This window comes from Physella acuta, unplaced genomic scaffold, assembly GCF_028476545.2.
Source record: "Physella acuta isolate Inbredline_101_S28 unplaced genomic scaffold, ASM2847654v3 ptg000355l, whole genome shotgun sequence".
NCBI classification, from domain to species: Eukaryota; Metazoa; Mollusca; class Gastropoda; family Physidae; genus Physella; species Physella acuta.
Window position 1 is genome coordinate 894,726 of NW_026731874.1, and position 21,786 is coordinate 916,511.

The following is a 21,786-nucleotide window of genomic DNA, read 5'->3' on the forward strand; positions in this document are numbered from 1 at the left end:
TAACTGTCCTTCATTGTTACTATAGGCATATAAAATAAATAAATAATGAGAAATACTACTAGTACTAGTAGTACTACTTACACTTACAACTAATATAAGATTTAAAACTAAGTCCCAACATGTACACAATCTTAATAAATTGCACCACCATCCAAAATTTGATCTGGTACATTTTATTAAGGAGACTGGGGCAGAACATTTCACATTATTCAGCAGGGGAATCAGAATCAGAGTGCACAACAGAAAATTTAAAAAATAATTACATTAGTCCTTAAAATTTAGTGTCTTTAGTTTTAATAAATTGATAAAAATGTATTTACAAAAATAGTTACTGTAATTATACATTTCTTTTGTGTTTTATTAATATTTTATAAGTATTTAGGCCTAACCTTCGTTCCCTGTGTAAATAATTGAGTTCGTCCACATAGTAACCAGGATTGTCTGGTGGCCATTTTGAATTTGTCGATTCATAATTTTGACGTGATAGTCCAGATAAACTTTAGTAATACGACCCTATCATTAATCCCATTCGATAGATTTTAAAGAATTTGTTAACACTAGCATCTAATAGTTAAGTGCATTCATATTTTAAGTCCCTAGAATGTCCTGAATTAAATAGGTTCACGTCTAAACACACGATGTGTACCAGCGTAGTTCACACGCTAAAACCGTGGACTAGTAGCGGTCAAATTTACATTAATAACTTGTACTCTTTAAACCAAACTGAAATTCAAACTTAAAATTCATTTATTAAAATGGAAATGAAACTTTAAAAATGGTACTTACAACTTGTTTGAAGGCTCTAGCAAGGGTAAAATCCGTTTAGCAACATCGGTCGTCAACCTTTAAAACCGTTCGGCGAGCTACTCACTCGGGGCTGAAAGTCGGCTGGAGGTCTAAATGTTTATTGAGGGCACGGCTTCGCAAATGAGAAATACTTGAATTTACAACACAAAGTAGATCCAGTTATAAAAGTGAACTTTACATCGGTGTAAAAATTTAAACAGAATTAGTTTGTTTTCGTGTATATATCGTCATTTAAAGTTTAAAAACTGATTTTTTAAAATGAAATAAGTTATTTTTTCAATTTATACATCAAACGATAGGCTAGAATTCGCTCTTTAAAATGACATTAAGATTATGCTTCTATCTACTTCTAGTCTTAGACTGAACATGAATTTTAACTTCAGTGGTTTTTCATCCAGCCTAAGTATGTGACATTTTTTGCTTAACCATCTTGTGGGTTGTTCATTGCTAGTTGTATTGAGTTTCATCATTTTGGTTTTGTTAAAATTTTGTTTGAGTACAACCCCATTAGAAAAGAAAAAAAAAAGTTTCCTTTTCTTTTGCATGTCATTTGTACAAGCGGTAATAAATACATTTTAAACATAGCATTATCCAGATATGATTGTAACAGTTCCATTTAGTCGAGGAAATCTCATGGTCAAAATCTAGACAAGAACTTGAATTGTTTACTTATTAGCAGACTTCATGGCAAATCATTTAGTAATTATAGCACAAAAAAATTATAAAATCTTGACCATTTTGGCTCCATATCTTTTCCAACATTTATTACATTTTTTAAAATAATTTGAACAATATATGGGTACTTATTTTAAGAAACATTCACTATTTGCCATGTTTCTTGTCTCACATCACAGCCTTGTCAACCCCCCCCCCTTCTCCCAATCCCCCCAGAATTGCATCAATGTGTACCCTGGACCATCCCATCACACACATGACAGCTATATCAACCCCTACCCCCATACATGACAGCTATGTCGACCCCTACCCCCATACATGACAGCTATGTCGACCCCTACCCCCATACATGACAGCTATGTCGACCCCTACCCCCATACATGACAGCTATGTAGACCCCTACCCCCATACATGACAGCTATGTCGACCCCTACCCCCATACATGACAGCTATGTCGACCCCTACCCCCATACATGACAGCTATATCAACCCCTACCCCCATACATGACAGCTATATCAACCCCTACCCCCATACATGACAGCTATGTCGACCCCTACCCCCATACATGACAGCAATGTCGACCCCTACCCCCATACACGACAGCTATATCAACCCCTACCCCCATACATGACAGCTATGTCGACCCCTACCCCCATACATGACAGCTATGTAGACCCCTACCCCCATACATGACAGCTATATCAACCCCTACCCCCATACATGACAGCTATATCAACCCCTACCCCCATACATGACAGCTATATCAACCCCTACCCCCATACATGACAGCTATATCAACCCCTACCCCCATACATGACAGCTATGTCGACCCCTACCCCCATACATGACAGCTATGTCGACCCCTACCCCCATACATGACAGCTATGTCGACCCCTACCCCCATACATGACAGCTATATCAACCCCTACCCCCATACATGACAGCTATATCAACCCCTACCCCCATACATGACAGCTATGTCGACCCCTACCCCCATACATGACAGCTATGTCGACCCCTACCCCCATACATGACAGCTATATCAACCCCTACCCCCATACATGACAGCTATATCAACCCCTACCCCCATACATGACAGCTATATCAACCCCTACCCCCATACATGACAGCAATGTCGACCCCTACCCCCATACACGACAGCTATGTCAACCCCTACCCCCATACATGACAGCTATGTCGACCCCTACCCCCATACATGACAGCTATGTCGACCCCTACCCCCATACATGACAGCTATGTCGACCCCTACCCCCATACATGACAGCTATGTCGACCCCTACCCCCATACATGACAGCTATGTAGACCCCTACCCCCATACATGACAGCTATATCAACCCCTACCCCCATACATGACAGCTATATCAACCCCTACCCCCATACATGACAGCTATATCAACCCCTACCCCCATACATGACAGCTATATCAACCCCTACCCCCATACATGACAGCTATGTCGACCCCTACCCCCATACATGACAGCAATGTCGACCCCTACCCCTATCACACGAACATATTATCAGTCTTGTAAACCAACAGTCACAAGCTGTTTTATTGCACCATCATTTTGTCTTAGAGTAAAAAATAAATTACTCATAAGTTACTGTGGATGAGTTGAGAAGATTTCTACTATTTTTTACAAGTTTATTGGACTTAGTCACTGTGTCATTTGGACCCAGATGAAGCTTTTCTTTCAAACTTCCCAGATTAGTTCTAATCACAAAAATGTCTCATTTAAATCTCATCAGATATATGTACACATGACAGCCGATAACTAAATGGGGCGGCTAGTAGCAATAACCCAGGTCATCTGATCTTAATCAGTCAGGTCATCTGATCTCAGTCAGGTCATCTGATCTCAGTCAGGTCATCTGATCTCAGTCAGGTCATCTGATCTCAGTCAGGTCATCTGATCTCAGTCAGGTCATCTGATCTCAGTCAGTCAGGTCATCTGATCTCAGTCAGTCAGGTCATCTGATCTCAGTCAGGTTAGATGACAGTTAACCACAGAAAGATTGCCTGACACTTATTATAAAGAGATGGGACACATTAAATATGGTACTCAATGTTTTTAAAACCTATATCCATTTACTATTACAGCTTTAAAGGCCTTAGATATTAAAAAGTAGAAACTAAAATAACAATCCTGTAGAAGAATCAGTTCTGAATGCAACCCTAACCCTTGGGTTGCTCATCAAATCTCTCATGTTGTTTGATGAAACACTAGACATAATAAGAGTTAGTCAATGCTTTGGGTTGCTCATCAAATCTCTCATGTTGTTTGATGAAACACTAGACATAATAAGAGTTAGCAGATTGTGTACCAGCTAAATCACTGCAGCTGTAACATAGTACACATGTCAGCTCTAGGAAGGCAGCCAACTTGTATACAACATGTAGGCAACCAACTTGTATACAACATGTAGGCAACCAACTTGTATACAACATGTAGGCAACCAACTTGTATACAACATGTAGGCAACTAACTTGTATAGTATTTGTAGGCAACCAATTTGTATACAATATGTAGGCAACCAACTTGTAGGCAACCAACTTGTATACAACATGTAGGCAACCAACTTGTATACAACATGTAGGCAACCAACTTGTATACAACATGTAGGCAACTAACTTGTATAGTATTTGTAGGCAACCAATTTGTATACAATATGTAGGCAACCAACTTGTAGGCAACCAACTTGTATACAATATGCAGGCAACCAACTTGTAGGCAACCAACTTGTATACAACATGCAGGCAACCAACTTGTATACAACACGTAGGCAACCGACTTGTATACAATATGCAGGCAACCAACTTGTATACAATATGTAGGCAACCAACTTGTAGGCAACCAACTTGTATACAACATGCAGGCAACCAACTTGTATACAACACGTAGGCAACCGACTTGTATACAATATGCAGGCAACCAACTTGTATACAATATGTAGGCAACCAACTTGTATACAATATGTAGGCAACCAACTTGTATACAACACGTAGGCAACCGACTTGTATACAATATGCAGGCAACCAACTTGTATACAATATGTAGGCAACCAACTTGTATACAAAAACTTGTTTTTATAACTATTTTTTAGTCCGCTTTTTCAAGAGAGCTTTTCTCTTTAATTCCTCTTGTTCCCTCCTAATGTCCTCCAAGTCTTCCATCAGGCCAAGCTTAGCACTTCGTTTCTCCTCCCTCATCACAGTAGAATAATCAGCCTCCATGTCATTTAAGTCATCATCCTCTTCATCTTTGTATCTGAAACAACATCACCCCATGTGAACAGTTTTACATAACGGCAGTTCTTTAACATAAACATGACACAAATGGGAATTACTTACTTGTTCTTGTTATATCCAAATAATTTTTGAATCTCTTTAGAATAATCAAGTTCCCCATCATCCCCATCATCAATAAATCCATCCAAATCAGAGTCTTCATCAGAATCAATAATGCGCCCCACTTTTTTAGGGATATCTAGATAACAGCATTTGAAGTAAAAAGAGAATAAGATAATAAGATTATTAGAAAATACAATCATTAGGATATACATATATTGTCACTACACTGTTCCCTAACTCTACACTTGTATAGAACAGTGTAGTGACAATAGTGTAGGAGACATTGAACAGTAGGTGTAGGCACCAGTGTATATTGTGTAGTAACGTGAAGCCTATTAAGTATTATATTCAAGTATCGCAGTCTAGTGACAATTAAATGTTGTGAATCAAACTGATCTTCGAGTTGTTATTGAATGCACGGAATTAAGAGTATTCTCGTCCTCGTCGCAATATTAAACTATGTGTAAACAGTAGACCTGTGGGCCGGCCCTACAGTAGATCTGTGGGCCAGCCCACCCCTACAGTAGATCTGTGGGCCAGCCCTACAGTAGATCTGTGGGCCACCCCTACAGTAGATCTGTGGGCCAGCCCTACAGTAGATCTGTGGGCCAGCCCACCCCTACAGTAGATCTGTGGGCCACCCCTACAGTAGATCTGTGGGCCAGCCCACCCTTACAGTAGATCTGTGAGCCAGCCCACCCCTACAGTAGATCTGTGGGCCACCCCTACAGTAGATCTGTGGGCCACCCCTACAGTAGATCTGTGGGCCACCCTTACAGTAGATCTGTGGGCCAGCCCTACAGTAGATCTGTGGGCCACCCCTACAGTAGACCTGTGGGCCAGCCCTACAGTAGATCTGTGGGCCACCCCTACAGTAGATCTGTGGGCCACCCCTACAGTAGATCTGTGGGCCAGCCCTACAGTAGATCTGTGGGCCAGCCCTACAGTAGATCTGTGGGCCAGCCCTACAGTAGATCTGTGGGCCAGCCCACCCCTACAGTAGATCTGTGGGCCAGCCCACCCCTACAGTAGATCTGTGGGCCACTCCTACAGTAGATCTGTGGGCCAGCCCTACAGTAGATCTGTGGGCCAGCCCACCCCTACAGTAGATCTGTGGGCCAGCCCACCCCTACAGTAGATCTGTGGACCAGCCCTACAGTAGATCTGTGGGCCAGCCCTACAGTAGATCTGTGGGCCAGCCCACCCCTACAGTAGATCTGTGGGCTAGCCCTAAAGTAGATCTGTGGGCCACCCCTACAGTAGATCTGTGGGCCAGCCCTACAGTAGATCTGTAGGCCACCCCTACAGTAGATCTGTGGGCCACCCCTACAGTAGATCTGTGGGCCACCCCTACAGTAGATCTGTGGGCCACCCCTACAGTAGATCTGTGGGCCACCCCTACAGTAGATCTGTGGGCCAGCCCACTCCTACAGTAGATCTGTGGGCCAGCCCACCCCTACAGTAGATCTGTGGGCCACCCCTACAGTAGATCTGTGGGCCAGCCCTACAGTAGATCTGTGGGCCAGCCTACCCCTACAGTAGATCTGTGGGCCAGCCCTACAGTAGATCTGTGGGCCAGCCTACCCCTACAGTAGATCTGTGGGCCAGCCCACCCCTACAGTAGATCTGTGGGCCAGCCCACCCCTACAGTAGATCTGTGGGCCACCCCTACAGTAGATCTGTGGGCCAGCCTACCCCTACAGTAGATCTGTGGGCCAGCCCTACAGTAGATCTGTGGGCCAGCCTACCCCTACAGTAGATCTGTGGGCCAGCCCACCCCTACAGTAGATCTGTGGGCTAGCCCTAAAGTAGATCTGTGGGCCACCCCTACAGTAGATCTGTGGGCCAGCCCTACAGTAGATCTGTGGGCCACCCCTACAGTAGATCTGTGGGCCACCCCTACAGTAGATCTGTGGGCCAGCCCTACAGTAGATCTGTGGGCCACCCCTACAGTAGATCTGTGGGCCAGCCCACCCCTACAGTAGATCTGTGGGCCACCCCTACAGTAGATCTGTGGGCCAGCCCACCCCTACAGTAGATCTGTGGGCCACCCCTACAGTAGATCTGTGGGCCACCCCTACAGTAGATCTGTGGGCCACCCCTACAGTAGATCTGTGGGCCAGCCCACCCCTACAGTAGATCTGTGGGTCACCCCTACAGTAGATCTGTGGGCCACCCCTACAGTAGATCTGTGGGCCAGCCCTACAGTAGATCTGTGGGCCAGCCCTACAGTAGATCTGTGGGCCAGCCTACCCCTACAGTAGATCTGTGGGCCAGCCCACCCCTACAGTAGATCTGTGGGCCACCACTACAGTAGATCTGTGGGCCACCCCTACCGTAGATCTGTGGGCCACCCCTACAGTAGATCTGTGGGCCACCCCTACAGTAGATCTGTGGGCCACCCCTACAGTAGATCTGTGGGCCAGCACTACAGTAGATCTGTGGGCCAGCCCACCCCTACAGTAGATCTGTGGGCCAGCCCACCCCTACAGTAGATCTGTGGGCCACCCCTACAGTAGATCTGTGGGCCAGCCCTACAGTAGATCTGTGGGCCAGCCCTACAGTAGATCTGTGGGCCAGCCCTACAGTAGATCTGTGGGCCACCCCTACAGTAGATCTGTGGGCCACTCCTACAGTAGATCTGTGGGCCAGCCCACCCCTACAGTAGATCTGTGGGCCACCCCTACAGTAGATCTGTGGGCCACCCCTACAGTAGATCTGTGGGCCAGCCCACCCCTACAGTAGATCTGTGGGCCAGCCCACCCCTACAGTAGATCTGTGGGCCACCCCTACAGTAGATCTGTGGGCCAGCCCTACAGTAGATCTGTGGGCCAGCCCTACAGTAGATCTGTGGGCCACCCCTACAGTAGATCTGTGGGCCACCCCTACAGTAGATCTGTGGGCCACCCCTACAGTAGATCTGTGGGCCACCCCTACAGTAGATCTGTGGGCCAGCCCTACAGTAGATCTGTGGGCCAGCCCACTCCTACAGTAGATCTGTGGGCCAGCCCACCCCTACAGTAGATCTGTGGGCCACCCCTACAGTAGATCTGTGGGCCACCCCTACAGTAGATCTGTGGGCCAGCCCTACAGTAGATCTGTGGGCCACCCCTACAGTAGATCTGTGGGCCACCCCTACAGTAGATCTGTGGGCCAGCCCACCCCTACAGTAGATCTGTGGGCCACCCCTACAGTAGATCTGTGGGCCACCCCTACAGTAGATCTGTGGGCCACCCCTACAGTAGATCTGTGGGCCACTCCTACAGTAGATCTGTGGGCCAGCCCACCCCTACAGTAGACCTGTGGGCCACCCCTACAGTAGATCTGTGGGCAAGCCCACCCTTACAGTAGATCTGTGGGCCAGCCCACCCCTACAGTAGATCTGTGGGCCAGCCCACCCCTACAGTAGATCTGTGGGCCAGCCCACCCCTACAGTAGATCTGTGGGCCACCCCTACAGTAGATCTGTGGGCCAGCCCTACAGTAGATCTGTGGGCCACCCCTACAGTAGATCTGTGGGCCAGCCCTACAGTAGATCTGTGGGTCAGCCCACCCCTACAGTAGATCTGTGGGCCACCCCTACAGTAGATCCTTGGGCCAGCCCTACAGTAGATCTGTGGGCCAGCCCACCCCTACAGTAGATCTGTGGGCCAGCCCTACAGTAGATCTGTGGGCTACCCCTACAGTAGATCTGTGGGCCACCCCTACAGTAGATCTGTGGGCCACCCCTACAGTAGATCTGTGGGCCAGCCCACCCCTACAGTAGATCTGTGGGCCAGCCCTACAGTAGATCTGTGGGCCAGCCTACCCCTACAGTAGATCTGTGGGCCACCCCTACAGTAAATCTGTGGGCCACCCCTACAGTAGATCTGTGGGCCACCCCTACAGTAGATCTGTGGGCCAGTCCACCCCTACAGTAGATCTGTGGGCCAGCCCTACAGTAGATCTGTGGGCCAGCCCTACAGTAGATCTGTGGGCCAGCCCTACAGTAGATCTGTGGGCCAGCCCTACAGTAGATCTGTGGGCCAGCCCTACAGTAGATCTGTGGGCCAGCCCTACAGTAGATCTGTGGCCAACCCACCCCTACAGTAGATCTGTGGGCCAGCCCACCCCTACAGTAGATCTGTGGGCCAGCCCACCCCTACAGTAGATATGTGGGCCAGCCCACCCCTACAGTAGATCTGTGGGCCAGCCCTACAGTAGATCTGTGGGCCACCCCTACAGTAGATCTGTGGGCCAGCCCTACAGTAGATCTGTGGGCCACCCCTACAGTAGATCTGTGGGCCACCCCTACAGTAGATCTGTGGGCCAGCCCTGCAGTAGATCTGTGGGCCAGCCCTACAGTAGATCTGTGGGCCAGCCTACCCCTACAGTAGATCTGTGGGCCACCCCTACAGTAGATCTGTGGGCCAGTCCACCCTTACAGTAGATCTGTGGGCCAGCCCTACAGTAGATCTGTGGGCCAGCCCACCCCTACAGTAGATCTGTGGGCCACCCCTACAGTAGATCTGTGGGCCAGCCCTACAGTAGATCTGTGGGCCACTCCTACAGTAGATCTGTGGGCCAGCCCACCCCTACAGTAGACCTGTGGGCCACCCCTACAGTAGATCTGTGGGCCAGCCCACCCCTACAGTAGATCTGTGGGCCAGCCCACCCCTACAGTAGATCTGTGGGCCAGCCCACCCCTACAGTAGATCTGTGGGCCAGCCCACCCCTACAGTAGATCTGTGGGCCAGCCCACCCCTACAGTAGATCTGTGGGCCACCCCTACAGTAGATCTGTGGGCCAGCACTACAGTAGATCTGTGGGCCAGCCCACCCCTACAGTAGATCTACTTTAGCTACTTTTCTTACTACTCTACTTTAGCTACTTTTATTACAACTCTACTTTAGCTACTTTTATTACAACTGTACTTTAGCTACTTTTATTACAACTCTACTTTAGCTACTTTTATTACAACTCTACATTAGATACTTTTATTACAACTCTACATTAGCTACTTTTATTACAACACTACTTTAGCTACTTTTATTACAACTGTACTTTAGCTACTTTTATTACAACTGTACTTTAGCTACTTTTATTACAACTCTACTTTAGCTACTTTTATTACAACTCTACATTAGATACTTTTATTACAACTGTACTTTAGCTACTTTTATTACAACTGTACTTTAGCTACTTTTATTACAACTCTACTTTAGCTACTTTTATTACAACTCTACATTAGATACTTTTATTACAACTCTCCTTTAGCTACTTTTGTTTTTACACCCTCTCTATTAGAACAGCAGATATAAATCTAATATATAAAGCTCAATTCTGTATGTAACATGTAATAAGTTTGTCGTTGACATACTTTGATGGATTTAAGTGTTAGATTATTATCGTGCTCATAGTCTAAATTTATGAGTTAAAAAATTACTATTGAAAGTGTTGGGAAAAAATTTTCATTTTTCAAACTGATAGTAATAATTGTCGGCATGTTCATTAAACACAATTTAAAAAATTATCATCTTTTACAAAAATTCTAATTATGTCTGAAAATTATTTATATTTAGTCCTTTAGCACTTACTTCCCTTTGATAAATTAGGAAAACACAATTACTTCCCTTTATAAAACATTGCATTAGTGGAAAAGAATTTACTTTTTATTACTTTGTTTTGGTGTTGGGAAAAAAATAATTACATAATTAGCGGGGATTGATCAAGTGCAAATGTTGTAGGTATTTTACGAATAAGCTTGGAGTATTATAATTGTTCATTTGGTTTGGTTTGGCACCTACGTTCGTTTAAGTGAGTGCAAAAGACTATGAATAAGTTGGGGTACTATAGTTGATTATTAAGCTGAAACAGGCGATTCTGCCCTGGGCTAGACTGTGAGCACTTTGCATTATGTTCGTGTTAGTGTTTTCTTTGTGTTTAGGTTGGGTTTGCGTTAGTGGTTACGTTTTGATTTGGTTCGTTTTTGTTCTTTCTTTTTTCGTTTTCGTTTGTGTTTTTTCTTTGGGTTTGTATTTGTGTTTGTGGTTGGTTTTGCGTTTGGATTTGGTTCGTTTTCGTTTGCTTTTTCATTTTTTTTTCTTTGTGTTCGTATTGGTGTTTGTGGTTGTGGTTGGGTTTGTTGTTAGGTTTTTGTTTTCGTTTGTATTTGTAATTGTGTTAGCGTTATGTTTGCGTTTTGTTGTTTAGGTTTTGGTTGGTTGTGGTTTGGGTGGGCAATGCCGGGTTTATGATGATTAATAAACACACAGGTAATGGTCTTTAACAGAAAGGTTTTTCACAGAAGCCAGAGCAGGGCCTGGCCGTGACGGCTAGTAATTACATAAATACATAATTACATTAATACATAATTACTATAAATATTAGATATAAATAGGGACTCACCTGAGGAGGAATGGTCAGTTGGTCGTTTTCTGTGAACTTGTTTCATAATACGATCAAAAGGGTTGCTTGTGTCTTGTGGTGAGCCACAAACTAAAACAGTTTTATTCACAGATTTCTTGGCTAAGCCATTACCAGTTAAATCAGATTTCTTGGCTAAGCCATTGCCAGTTAAATCAGATTTCTTGGCTAAGCCATTGCCAGTTAAATCAGATTTCTTGGCTAAGCCATTACCAGTTAAATCAGATTTCTTGGCTAAGCCATTCTTGCCTGCTGTGAGTTTGTCGGATGTGCTGCTGGTTGCGTGGGGGTCCTCACCTGGCCGCTCCCCACCAACCCTTAGCCAAGCCTGATAGGCTTGGGATTTTTGTCTTTCCTTGCGATCTTTTTCCTCTTGTGTAAGAGGTCTATCTTCTTCTTCCTTTTTTTTCACTACAACTACAGCTTTAGGCGGTTCCTTTTGTTTTTCTTCAGCCATGGCTAGAATAGATTTAAAATCCATAGGAGGCGGCCGCACTTGCTTTGACGATGACTTCAGATTACGCTTAGGTTTAGGAAATATAGACAAGTCACTTTTTGAGGATGACTTCAGATTACTTAAGTCACTTTTGTCCTTGTGTTTTGTTTTCTTGGATGCTTTTTTCATAACAGATAGCTTGTGACTAGATGAATTTAAAGATGACTTACGACTTGATGAATTTAAAGATGACTTACGACTTGATGTACCCAATGAATTTTTTTCTTCTGGTTTCTTGGTGGCTCTCTCCCATGCTTGTTTGGCCATGCGTGCAATTTTTTCTTTTTCTAATTTAGCATTTCTTTCTGACAGCATGACATCTAGAGCCGCGGGTACCAGTTCATCATCAGAGGACACATCATCTCGAACTATTTCAGCTGACTTTGCTTTGTCTTCATGTTTGTCATCAGATTTAGATGACTTTCTCTGTGACTTCTCTCCTTTTGGCCGCCTGCCTTTCATGGCATTTTCTTTATGAATGGCTTCTAGAGTTCTTTGTTTAATGGCTTGCAGTTTGGCCAGTATTTTTTCTCTCTCTGATAATCCTTCATGTTTTGTCTGGATTGTTGTAGAGGGCACGCAATTAGAGGGAGAAGGTAAGTCTTTATGCTTCTCATGTTTGTTGGGAATGAGCTTGGACTTGCCAGCCCGCAATTTGGAATCACCTGTCCCATGTTTGGAATCACCTGTCCCATGTTTGGAATCACCTGTCCCATGTTTGGAATCACCTGTCCCATGTTTGGAATCACCTGTCCCATGTTTGGAATCACCTGTCCCACGTTTGGAATCACCTGTCCCATGTTTGGAATCACCTGTCCCATGTTTGGAATCACCTGTCCCATGTCTTGAGACTTCGGCTATTTTAGTGGCTTCAATTGGTTTACTCTTCAGGCCTGATGGTCCATCACCGTCGTCAAATAAAGATTTTATAAATTCGTCTTTATCAACCGAAGTTTTTTTAGGAATTTTAAAGACGTTTTTTTTTTCACTTGCCTCTGGTAAAAAAAATGTAAAACATTGATGTCAACTCACAATTGCCAAGAAAAGTTAACTCTTTCCCTATGAGACTAATATGGCTAATAGTATTCTTCTAATCTCAAATATTGATGAGCATAACTCAAGTCAACTGGGTGGTAGAAACACATTAGAATAAACCATCTTGTACTACATAAACTACTATCACATCAACATTTTTGTTTCAGTAGAAAAATTTAAACGGCTTACACTGCCAAATTTTTAAATGAATATTGACAATGCTGTTGTTAACAAATAAATATACAATACACAGCAAGAAAAATGATCATCGTGTATTACAAAAAAAATAGAATTATTCTGGTAGAGGGGCAAGAAAAACATTATTCAAAACTCTCCAACTGAAAGATAAGCCACAAAGGTTTCTTACAAGTTTGTCTTGAAAAATTACTTGATTGTTTAGAACTCAGCATATCAAATTTTTTTAAAAACATTTATAAACATTCATCACAACTAAAGGGTCAACTCCCAGCACTTTGACTATCAGATCAGCTAAGAATGGTTGAACTAACCTGATTGTTTTAATATAATCAACTCCCAGCACTTTGACTATCAGATCAGCTAAGAATGGTTGAACTAACCTGATTGTTTTAATATAATCAATTCCCAGCACTTTGACTATCAGATCAGCTAAGAATGGTTGAACTAACCTGATTGTTTTAATATAATCAACTCCCAGCACTTTGACTATCAGATCAGCTAAGAATGGTTGAACTAACCTGATTGTTTTAATATAATCAACTCCCAGCACTTTGACTATCAGATCAGCTAAGAATGGTTGAACTAACCTGATTGTTTTAATATAATCAACTCCCAGCACTTTGACTATCAGATCAGCTAAGAATGGTTGAACTAACCTGATTGTTTTAACATACTAAGAATGTGGCAACTAACCTCTTTCCTGTTCTTTCTCTTTTATGAGACTTTGAACAATTTTTGACTTGGGCTTTGTTTTTTTCTCTTCTTTTTTGGGTGCAGGTAGATCTAGGCTGTAGCGGGCGACTTTCTAATAAAAACAAAGAAATAGTGTGTCACATAGGAGGTGTATGTGTCACATTGGGGGGTGCATGTGTCATATTGGGTGGTGCATGTGTCACATTTGGGGGGGTGTGCATGTGTCACATTGGGGGGTGCATGTGTCACATTGGGTGGTGCATGTGTCACATTGGGGGGTGCATGTGTCACATTGGGTGGTGTATGTGTCACATTGGGGGGTGCATGTGTCATATTGGGTGGCGTATGTGTCACATTGGGGGGTGCATGTGTATTATTGGGTGGCATATGTGTCACATTGGGTGGCGTATGTGTCACATAGGAGGTGTATGTGTCACATTGGGGGGTGCATGTGTCATATTGGGTGGTGTATGTGTCACATTGGGTGGTGTATGTGTCACATTGGGTGGGGGGTTGTCACAGTTGGGTGGTGTGTCAAAGTTTGTGTGTCACAATCTGAATGAATGTAATGTTCAATGACTTTCTACCTAAAAGCATGCTATTTAAAGGTCAATGAGTGACCTTAGTTGTATATGATCAAAGATCTGCACCAACAACACGTCATCCCCATGTGGGAGCCGTGCAGATCAAATAAATATTTTTAACAATACAAAACATGAAGCTTGGTTCATATCCACCTTGGCACACAGAAGCATGGTATAAATTAAAATTTATTTTTCTACAAATGTTATTATTATTTCTGGAATGGAGTTCATTCAATCATATTTAAAAGGCAATTTAAAGGTGATTTTTGAAGGCTATGTTTATGTCAAACAAAAAGTTTGGCAAACAGCTAAGATAAAGGTTCATGGTGAACAGCTCGTTAGGGGTTGTAATGAACATTCACATGGTCTAGGAACATTCACATGGACTAGGAACATTCGCATGGACTAGAAACATTCATCTTTGGTTTTTACAAGCTTTTATTTAACTCACTTCCTCTGTCGTCAGTCTGTCTAGATCGAAACTTGGGGCACTTCTAACTGAGAGATTTGTATCAACATTGGCACGTGGGTCAAGACATGAAGAATATGCAACTTGACGTCATATTATTAAGTGTTGGGTCCTGGCCTTTTGCGACCATATGTGACGTTGAGGAGTGTGGGGAGGGGATCGTTAAAAAATCATGACGTGGCTTATAATATGGGTGACCCCAGTGTAGTTTTGAATACCGTGGTTTAATTACAACTGTTTTTTTTTTTTTACACAAGCTGTGTCGTCTTAATTTTTCTTTGTACATGTAGGATATGAGTTTTGTTTGTTTTATAATGACAGTGAGTAGTAGTAAATACGATATTTAATTCAACATGTAGACATCCACCTAGTCTGGGAGTGAAGACCCCACAAACACACACACAAAGTTTTTTTTACCCCACTCCTTGATTTTCATTAGATAGAGCCTAGTTCGGTTCTGGTTTTGAAAAAAAAAGTTTCACCGCAAGTGCCAACGTCATCCAAGATAAATACCACGGCAGATTTTTTTCCAAGGAGTATTTACCCTACTCACCAGCCCCCTCACGCCATACCACATTTCTTTACAGAGTTAAAAGTTTAACTTTGAGTTCAAGAAGGGGAGAGGGTGGTATTGAAACAACAAAGCTGTTTCTTTAATAGTACAAATATAGGCTTATAACTAAAAAATTATAATCCAATTGCGATAGCATCTTACGGGAAATGTGTAATCTCAGTATAAAATTAATTAGTTAGCCTAATTAACTAAATAAATATCGCTAATGATAATGAAGGGAGATTTGGTTATGGTACGACACATCAATTTAACAAGCCCGCCGGTTAGTTGAGGCCAGGCTGGGAGGGGGGGGGGAGGAGGAGGAGTTCTGCCGTTAGCCAAGCCATGTGTGTATTTTAGTTAACTACCAGTAACCTTACACCCCTTTTTAAAGAAGATTCTATTCTGATATGGTATAAAAAATTCCCAAGTTATACATTTAATAGCGTTAGGCTAAGTAGTAAATACTTTTATATTTTATTGGTAAAATCACGATATAGCGTTGGTTATTATTATGGAATTGTACAGCAGTAAAAAACAGTAAAACCATAGCGTAGTCAGTCGAGCCGTTCCGGAAACCACCGGAAATACTGTAGACCACCATTTATTTGCAGCCATATTATTTTTAATACAAAATGTTTAAAAATGTGCATGGAGTGATTTTAGTTGCATTTTAAATACTGTTTTGATAATTATTTTGTATTTCTAATTATTTTAAGTGTACATGCTAATTATTGCTGCTACTAAATATTGTTCTAGAGCAGGGGTCTCCAAACTACGGCCCGCGGGCCGCATAGGCCCGCGAGGTCATTTCATCCGGCCCGCGACGATCTTTTTGTCCACTGAATAAATGTTTGTTAGAGGTGACTGAGGAACTTTGCACAGAAAATTCAAAACAATTAGAAAATGTAGCTTAGTGTGCAAATACCATTGCCGCCGTGTTGCAGACATTGGTGAAAACATCGTGACTCAAATAGCGAAATATGCAAGCAAGCTTCACCATTTTTCATTTGCAATGGATGAGTCGCTGGACAGCTGTTCCACCTCTCAACTGCTTGTGTTCATTAGAGGTGTGGATCAAGACATGAACATAACACAAGAGCTGGCTTCACTACATATAATGTGTGACACTGTTACCGGAGAGAATATCTTACCATAGATAGTTCAGAGACAAACGCAAAATCGCAAGATTGATCATATTTCACATCAGTAAGATGGCTCATTTTGCGAGAACGTTCTGAGCAGAATATTTAAATTAATAAAAAAATAGGTGACTTCCTGGAAGTAAAGGCAAGCCACAGCCCCTATTGTCTGATGAAGATATGAACAACTTGACACACTTTCAGCAGTGCAAGGTCTTTACGGCTGAAGCAACCACTGAGTTCGCCACGTCATTTGCATGCGAGGTCATCAAAGACCTCCAGCTGCTGTTTCAGTAGCGGTTCTCTTACTTGGATTCAAAGGCAGAAGAAGTCTGACTGTTTCAAAACCCATTTGAAACAAATGTGGCCAGTTGCAAAGATGAACTGCATCATGCGGTTATTGAATTGCAAGAAAATGACTTCCATAGAGATGCTTTCAAAGAAAGGCGGATGGGTTTTCATAAGTTTTTGCACAAGGAAGACTTTCCTAACATTAAAACTTCTGCATCAAAGTACCTTTTAAAGTTTGGAACAACATACCGGTGTGAACAAACATTTTCAAGAATGAAATACGTTAAGAATAATTTGAGAGCAGAGCAAACTTGGACCTCGAGTGTGTTGTCGCCCCCCGAAAGTGTTTCTTCCAGACTTTTTACTACGGGGGGTGGGGGGGGGGGGGGAGATGGGGGTGAACACTTAAAATATATATATATATTTCTATATAAACTATATTTTGTTGGGGGGGGGGGGGGGCGCCACCACCCCGAAGAGATGCCTTAAAGAAACTCTAGCCCCGAACTGATATTTGATAGTTAATGCGGCCCTCGGGCTGAAAAGTTTGGAGACCCCTGTTCTAGAGTGAAGTTCAACAGCCGATCACACAAAGGAGAAAATTCAGAACTCCCGACTTTCATCAGGCGCTATTTTGTAACCGTTTCACACAGAGACAAACCGAAAGTACTATATTACTCCTCTGCCATTCTTTTTCTACTCTAATATGTATAAATCATTTTATATTCCTACACATAGAATTTAAGATATTCATGTTTTAGTGACATGCTACTTGCAGTATTTTTTCCGCCTCTTTTTTTTTTTTGTTTCCTGCTGCCACCTGAACCGACTGGCGTAAAGATCGTATTTTATATGTTTTAATCCAATTTTAATAACTAAAATAAATATTTTACACTTTTAAACGTGTTGTTGATTATTGCATTATTAATTAATAGATTGCAAAACCAAATAAAAAACATGTTAATTAAATTTGTTAACTACACATTACGGATGACCCAGTGATGACTCCAGGGACGCATTATAATAATCATAACAAAAGGACATAACGTAACATTTGCTTAGATATGCTTGTGTGTAGAGACACAAACGAGATTTAGAAGAAGTAGATGATCGAAATAATTTAAAACAACAAAAAAAATTAGAAATTACATAGATTCTATAAATACAGAGCATCTAGATCTAGGCTAGTCTAGCAGCGATGTGAAACAACCCTAATCGTCACCCAAGCTGAGGCCACCCATATTCACCTCTCAGGTTGCTTTATTAGCCTTATTATTATCTATCGTATGGACAGTGTCCCGCACATATTGTAGAAGCTATTTATAGTTAACCTAGTTATAAAAAGCTTTGATTGGTTGGTTTTATTCGTCTCATCCGGGACCTAGGGCTTTTCATAGGGAGAACTAGAATCGCCTACGACGTCATACCACAAACTTGAAAATTTAAAAACTCGTCTTCCAGAAGGAGAAAACACAAGAATTTGACCTGGATATAGATCTATTTAGAAATGGACATGTGTACAGTAGATATCGGTAGTTTTGTATAAAACATCCAAAAATTAAGTTAAAACATTTTATTAGCCTAATTTAATGCACTTGACTTTATTTTTATTTCAACGGTCAAATAAATGGTTTACAGTAATTAATGTTACCGAAACTCAACAAACATTATCAGATAATTTCCGATGCTAGATTTAGATTCTAGATCTATATTGTGAGATTACCCTTTTACTTTAGTAGGCCTCCTTTTTAAAACTTTTAGCAGTTTTAGCCCTAACCTAACTTACTTTTAACTTCCTTACTTTTTAACTTAGTAACTTAACATGGTAATCTATCGTTTTTGGTAAGTAAAATTGCCCATGGCTATTAATGTACGAAAACGTTACCTCATTTTCAAGGCTTTAATAGAAGTATATTGTCATATGTTTGTGTCAAATATTATAGATAAATGAATAATAAACCTAAATCAATGGCTAAATATATCGATATAGGCCAGAAATTAACTTTAAACAGCAGTGTCTGAGAGCAAGATTTGCTATATAAACAGCAGCCACTTGTAAAATAGAGTGGCTTCCCCCTGAATCTCGCACTATATTCTATAATAGTCTGGCGCGTTGCTTAGATGGCTGGATTGACCTCTGACCCTGAAACCTCACGCGTCGTTTTTAGACGGTTTTTACGTTTATTTTAGGGGTCCTATCCACGACAAATGAAAAACCTGTTAATCTCGCAATTTTTCATCATTATTTTAATGCAAAATGCTAATAAAATGGATAATATGCCTTAGAATGCCAGAAAAAATCGAGATATTTGTTGTTGTAAATAATGAGCGGATTTCTAGTGGAGCGCTCTCCGTAAAAACTGAACCGCCGCTAAAAACGACCGACCTCCGGGGAAAACGGCCCGACAGACTCTAAGTTATTATATAATTGAGATATTTAACTTGTATATTTACATTATTATTGATTCTGGTTTCCAAAATCTTATCCCAAAATGAGGTACCCACGCTGACATTTCTATCCGCTATTTTTAGTATCATGACGTCATTGCTACGCTAGTTGCCAGACTGAAACAACTAGTTTTCGTTTTTTACGGAATGAACTGTTAAGTCTAGTATTTTAATTATAATTCAATTGTAGCATGTGCGGAAAAAGTAAAATTATGGACATTATTATTGTATTAGTAATTTTATTAGTATATTGATTTTTTCTTCACTGTGGGCCGACAGTTGCTGCATTCGTGACCGGTGGTTAACCTCGTCAACGCCGCGTGGCCTATTCGCTTATATAATCAGTGATGCTCGTTCAGTGGCCTTTTTCAGAGCTAGGCCTAATTACGGGCGATTTTTAGACTTAATTGATCGGCCGTTAGCCTTTTTCATTGCTGCGTATTTTAAAAACATGCTCGTTCAGCGGCCTTTTTTTTTTTTGGCGCTAAATAATCTGTTTATGGGCATTTTAAGCGTTTATTTATTTATTTTTTTAAGCTAGACGTAGATCTAGTTTAAAAAATATTTTTTTTTTTATACAGCTGGCTGTCTAGCATGCCTGATATGTGAACTTAAAAAAAAATGATCGAACTTTAAAAAAAAAATTACCAGAAGTAGGGAAGTAGGTCTGTTTTTCAATTTGCTTGAAAAAAAGGGGGGGGGGGGGAGAGAGAAGTGAAGACACCGACCATCTCGTGTACGCGTGTTCATCCTATGACGTGTACTACAGGCCTGCTGAACTCACGGTGACCCGCGACCGTGGTGGGATTTTTCATCCACAGGATAGTAAACGTAAGCAAGCAATCACGCGAGTGACGATGTTTGGAGATTTTATTCAAAAAAAAAAAAAAATCACATACGTCATGTTTTCAAGATGAAAAAAAATTTAATGTAAAAAAAAAAAAAAAAAAAAAAAAAAGACACTAAAAAAAATACCATGTATGAACCTCAGCTGCCACACTGTTGACTCAATATAATGTGAATTGAGTGTAAAATGTATTTGTATTTATTTATAAACTATCATAACTATTACTATCAATACTATCATATCATTTTAAGCATATTTATTATTTAAAATTAGAAAATTAGAATTTGAAATAAAAATATTTATTATCAATTATGGTCATTTGATTTATGCAGGTGTTCATTATTTCATAAAATGGTATGAATAACATGTAGAGTAGAATTTAATAAATAATAAAATAACTAGATCTAGTTTAATTATCAACCAGTTGCTTTTTGTTATTTTTCGGTGAGTAAATTACCTAAGCTGACGCAATTTCTGTGGCGGGAATGAAAAGCTCGTGCACACAAGTCCACGACGTAATGTTATGCCGGTCGAGGAGCAAGAATGCCGTTTCGGCATACATTTTCCATTCTAGACAAATTTTCAAATTCTCTCTTTTCTCGTCAACCGAATAAGCTAGATATTTAAATGTGGTGTCAAATGTTCTCTTAAGGGGTAAGGAAGTTAATGGTGTATTTAAAATAACAGAATATTTTATTTAAAAAAATCCATAATTCAACCTATTCTATAAGCTTATAAAAATAAAACTTAAACAAGGAAACATGTTTGTATTTTAGAAAACATAAATCCTCCTCAAAATGTGAAATAATTATTAAAATTTAAGGAGTCACCTATTTTTCACATTACCAGTCGCGGGCGATTTTACGTAGGCCTACCTAAAACGATAGATTACCCTACTCTTAACATTCACTACAACTACACTACACTCTGCTGACTGCTACACTACAATGAGTGACTACACTACACCTACAGTTTTGCTCAGGTTTTCCTGTTTTGAAGCAGCTATGTTCATTAATTGATGAAAATCCATGTTTAATTTAACAATTTAGTTTAATATTATAGATCTAGATCTCGATTCTAGAATCTATAGGTTAGTCAATGAGTGTTGATTGCTGTAGAACTAGATTCTATATCTCACTCAGTAGCACAACAAAGTCAGTGATTCGCCTAAAACCAGAATATAGCAAAACTTCATCGAAAAACATCTTAAAATAGCCTTCCAGGCCAGGATCGCACCCGGCTTGGTTCGCACTGGACATGAAACGATCATCATAATCAAATTTACACTTTAAATATTAGTAAAGGTTTCCAATGGATAATAAAGTGACCCACGCTTTTCTTTATCGTTATTTAAGTAGCAGTGTATTATTATATATTTTTTTAAAAATCATTTATTTTCTACTTTTTCTACTAACGATGTTTATCTATAGTCTGTTATTAATAACAGATGGCAGGTTTACGTCATGACATTTACGTCATGATGTCATGACGTAAACTTGTCGGGACTTGACAACTTTGCTCCTAAAAGTCTATTTTACTCTAATTAATCATTTCTCTTATTAACTATTTATTTAACTGGAATATTTTGCTTTTTTTCCCTTGGTGTCATTCCCCTAAATGGTGTAGCCCCGCCACCCCACCCCCGTTATGGTGAACGGAAAAAAAGACACAGAAAAATAAACACAGAAAAAGTCAGTTTTTGCTAGGAAAAAAAGTCACAGAAAAAAAGTCACAAAAGAAAAAAGTCACAGAAATAATAAAGTCACAGAAAA

General features: G+C 41.2%; 1 protein-coding gene across 1 annotated transcript; it reads right to left on the minus strand.

Moving 5' to 3' along the window:
• Positions 1 to 2,986: 2,986 nt before the first annotated feature.
• Positions 2,987 to 21,188, minus strand: LOC131941287 (protein SPT2 homolog). The gene is made up of 5 exons (XM_059300465.1): positions 20,985 to 21,188; positions 13,681 to 13,792; positions 11,241 to 12,749; positions 4,855 to 4,990; positions 2,987 to 4,771 (listed from the first exon to the last, which is right to left on the minus strand). The coding sequence occupies exons 1-5, from the start codon at positions 21,042 to 21,044 to the stop codon at positions 4,597 to 4,599; spliced, it is 1,992 nt and encodes a 663-aa protein (XP_059156448.1). The 5' UTR covers positions 21,045 to 21,188; the 3' UTR covers positions 2,987 to 4,596.
• Positions 21,189 to 21,786: the final 598 nt, after the last annotated feature.

What these genes read in the sequence shown, in the direction of transcription:
- LOC131941287 (XM_059300465.1), bottom strand. Translation starts at nt 21,044, where the DNA reads ATGGATTTTCATCAATTAATGAACATAGCTGCTTCAAAACAGGAAAAC. An exon ending in AGAGAAAGAACAGGAAAGAG is followed by an intron (nt 12,750 to 13,680) that starts GTTAGTTGCCAC and finishes TTTTTTTACCAG; the next exon opens with AGGCAAGTGAAAAAAAAAAC. An exon ending in TTTGGATATAACAAGAACAA is followed by an intron (nt 4,772 to 4,854) that starts GTAAGTAATTCC and finishes ATGTTGTTTCAG; the next exon opens with ATACAAAGATGAAGAGGATG.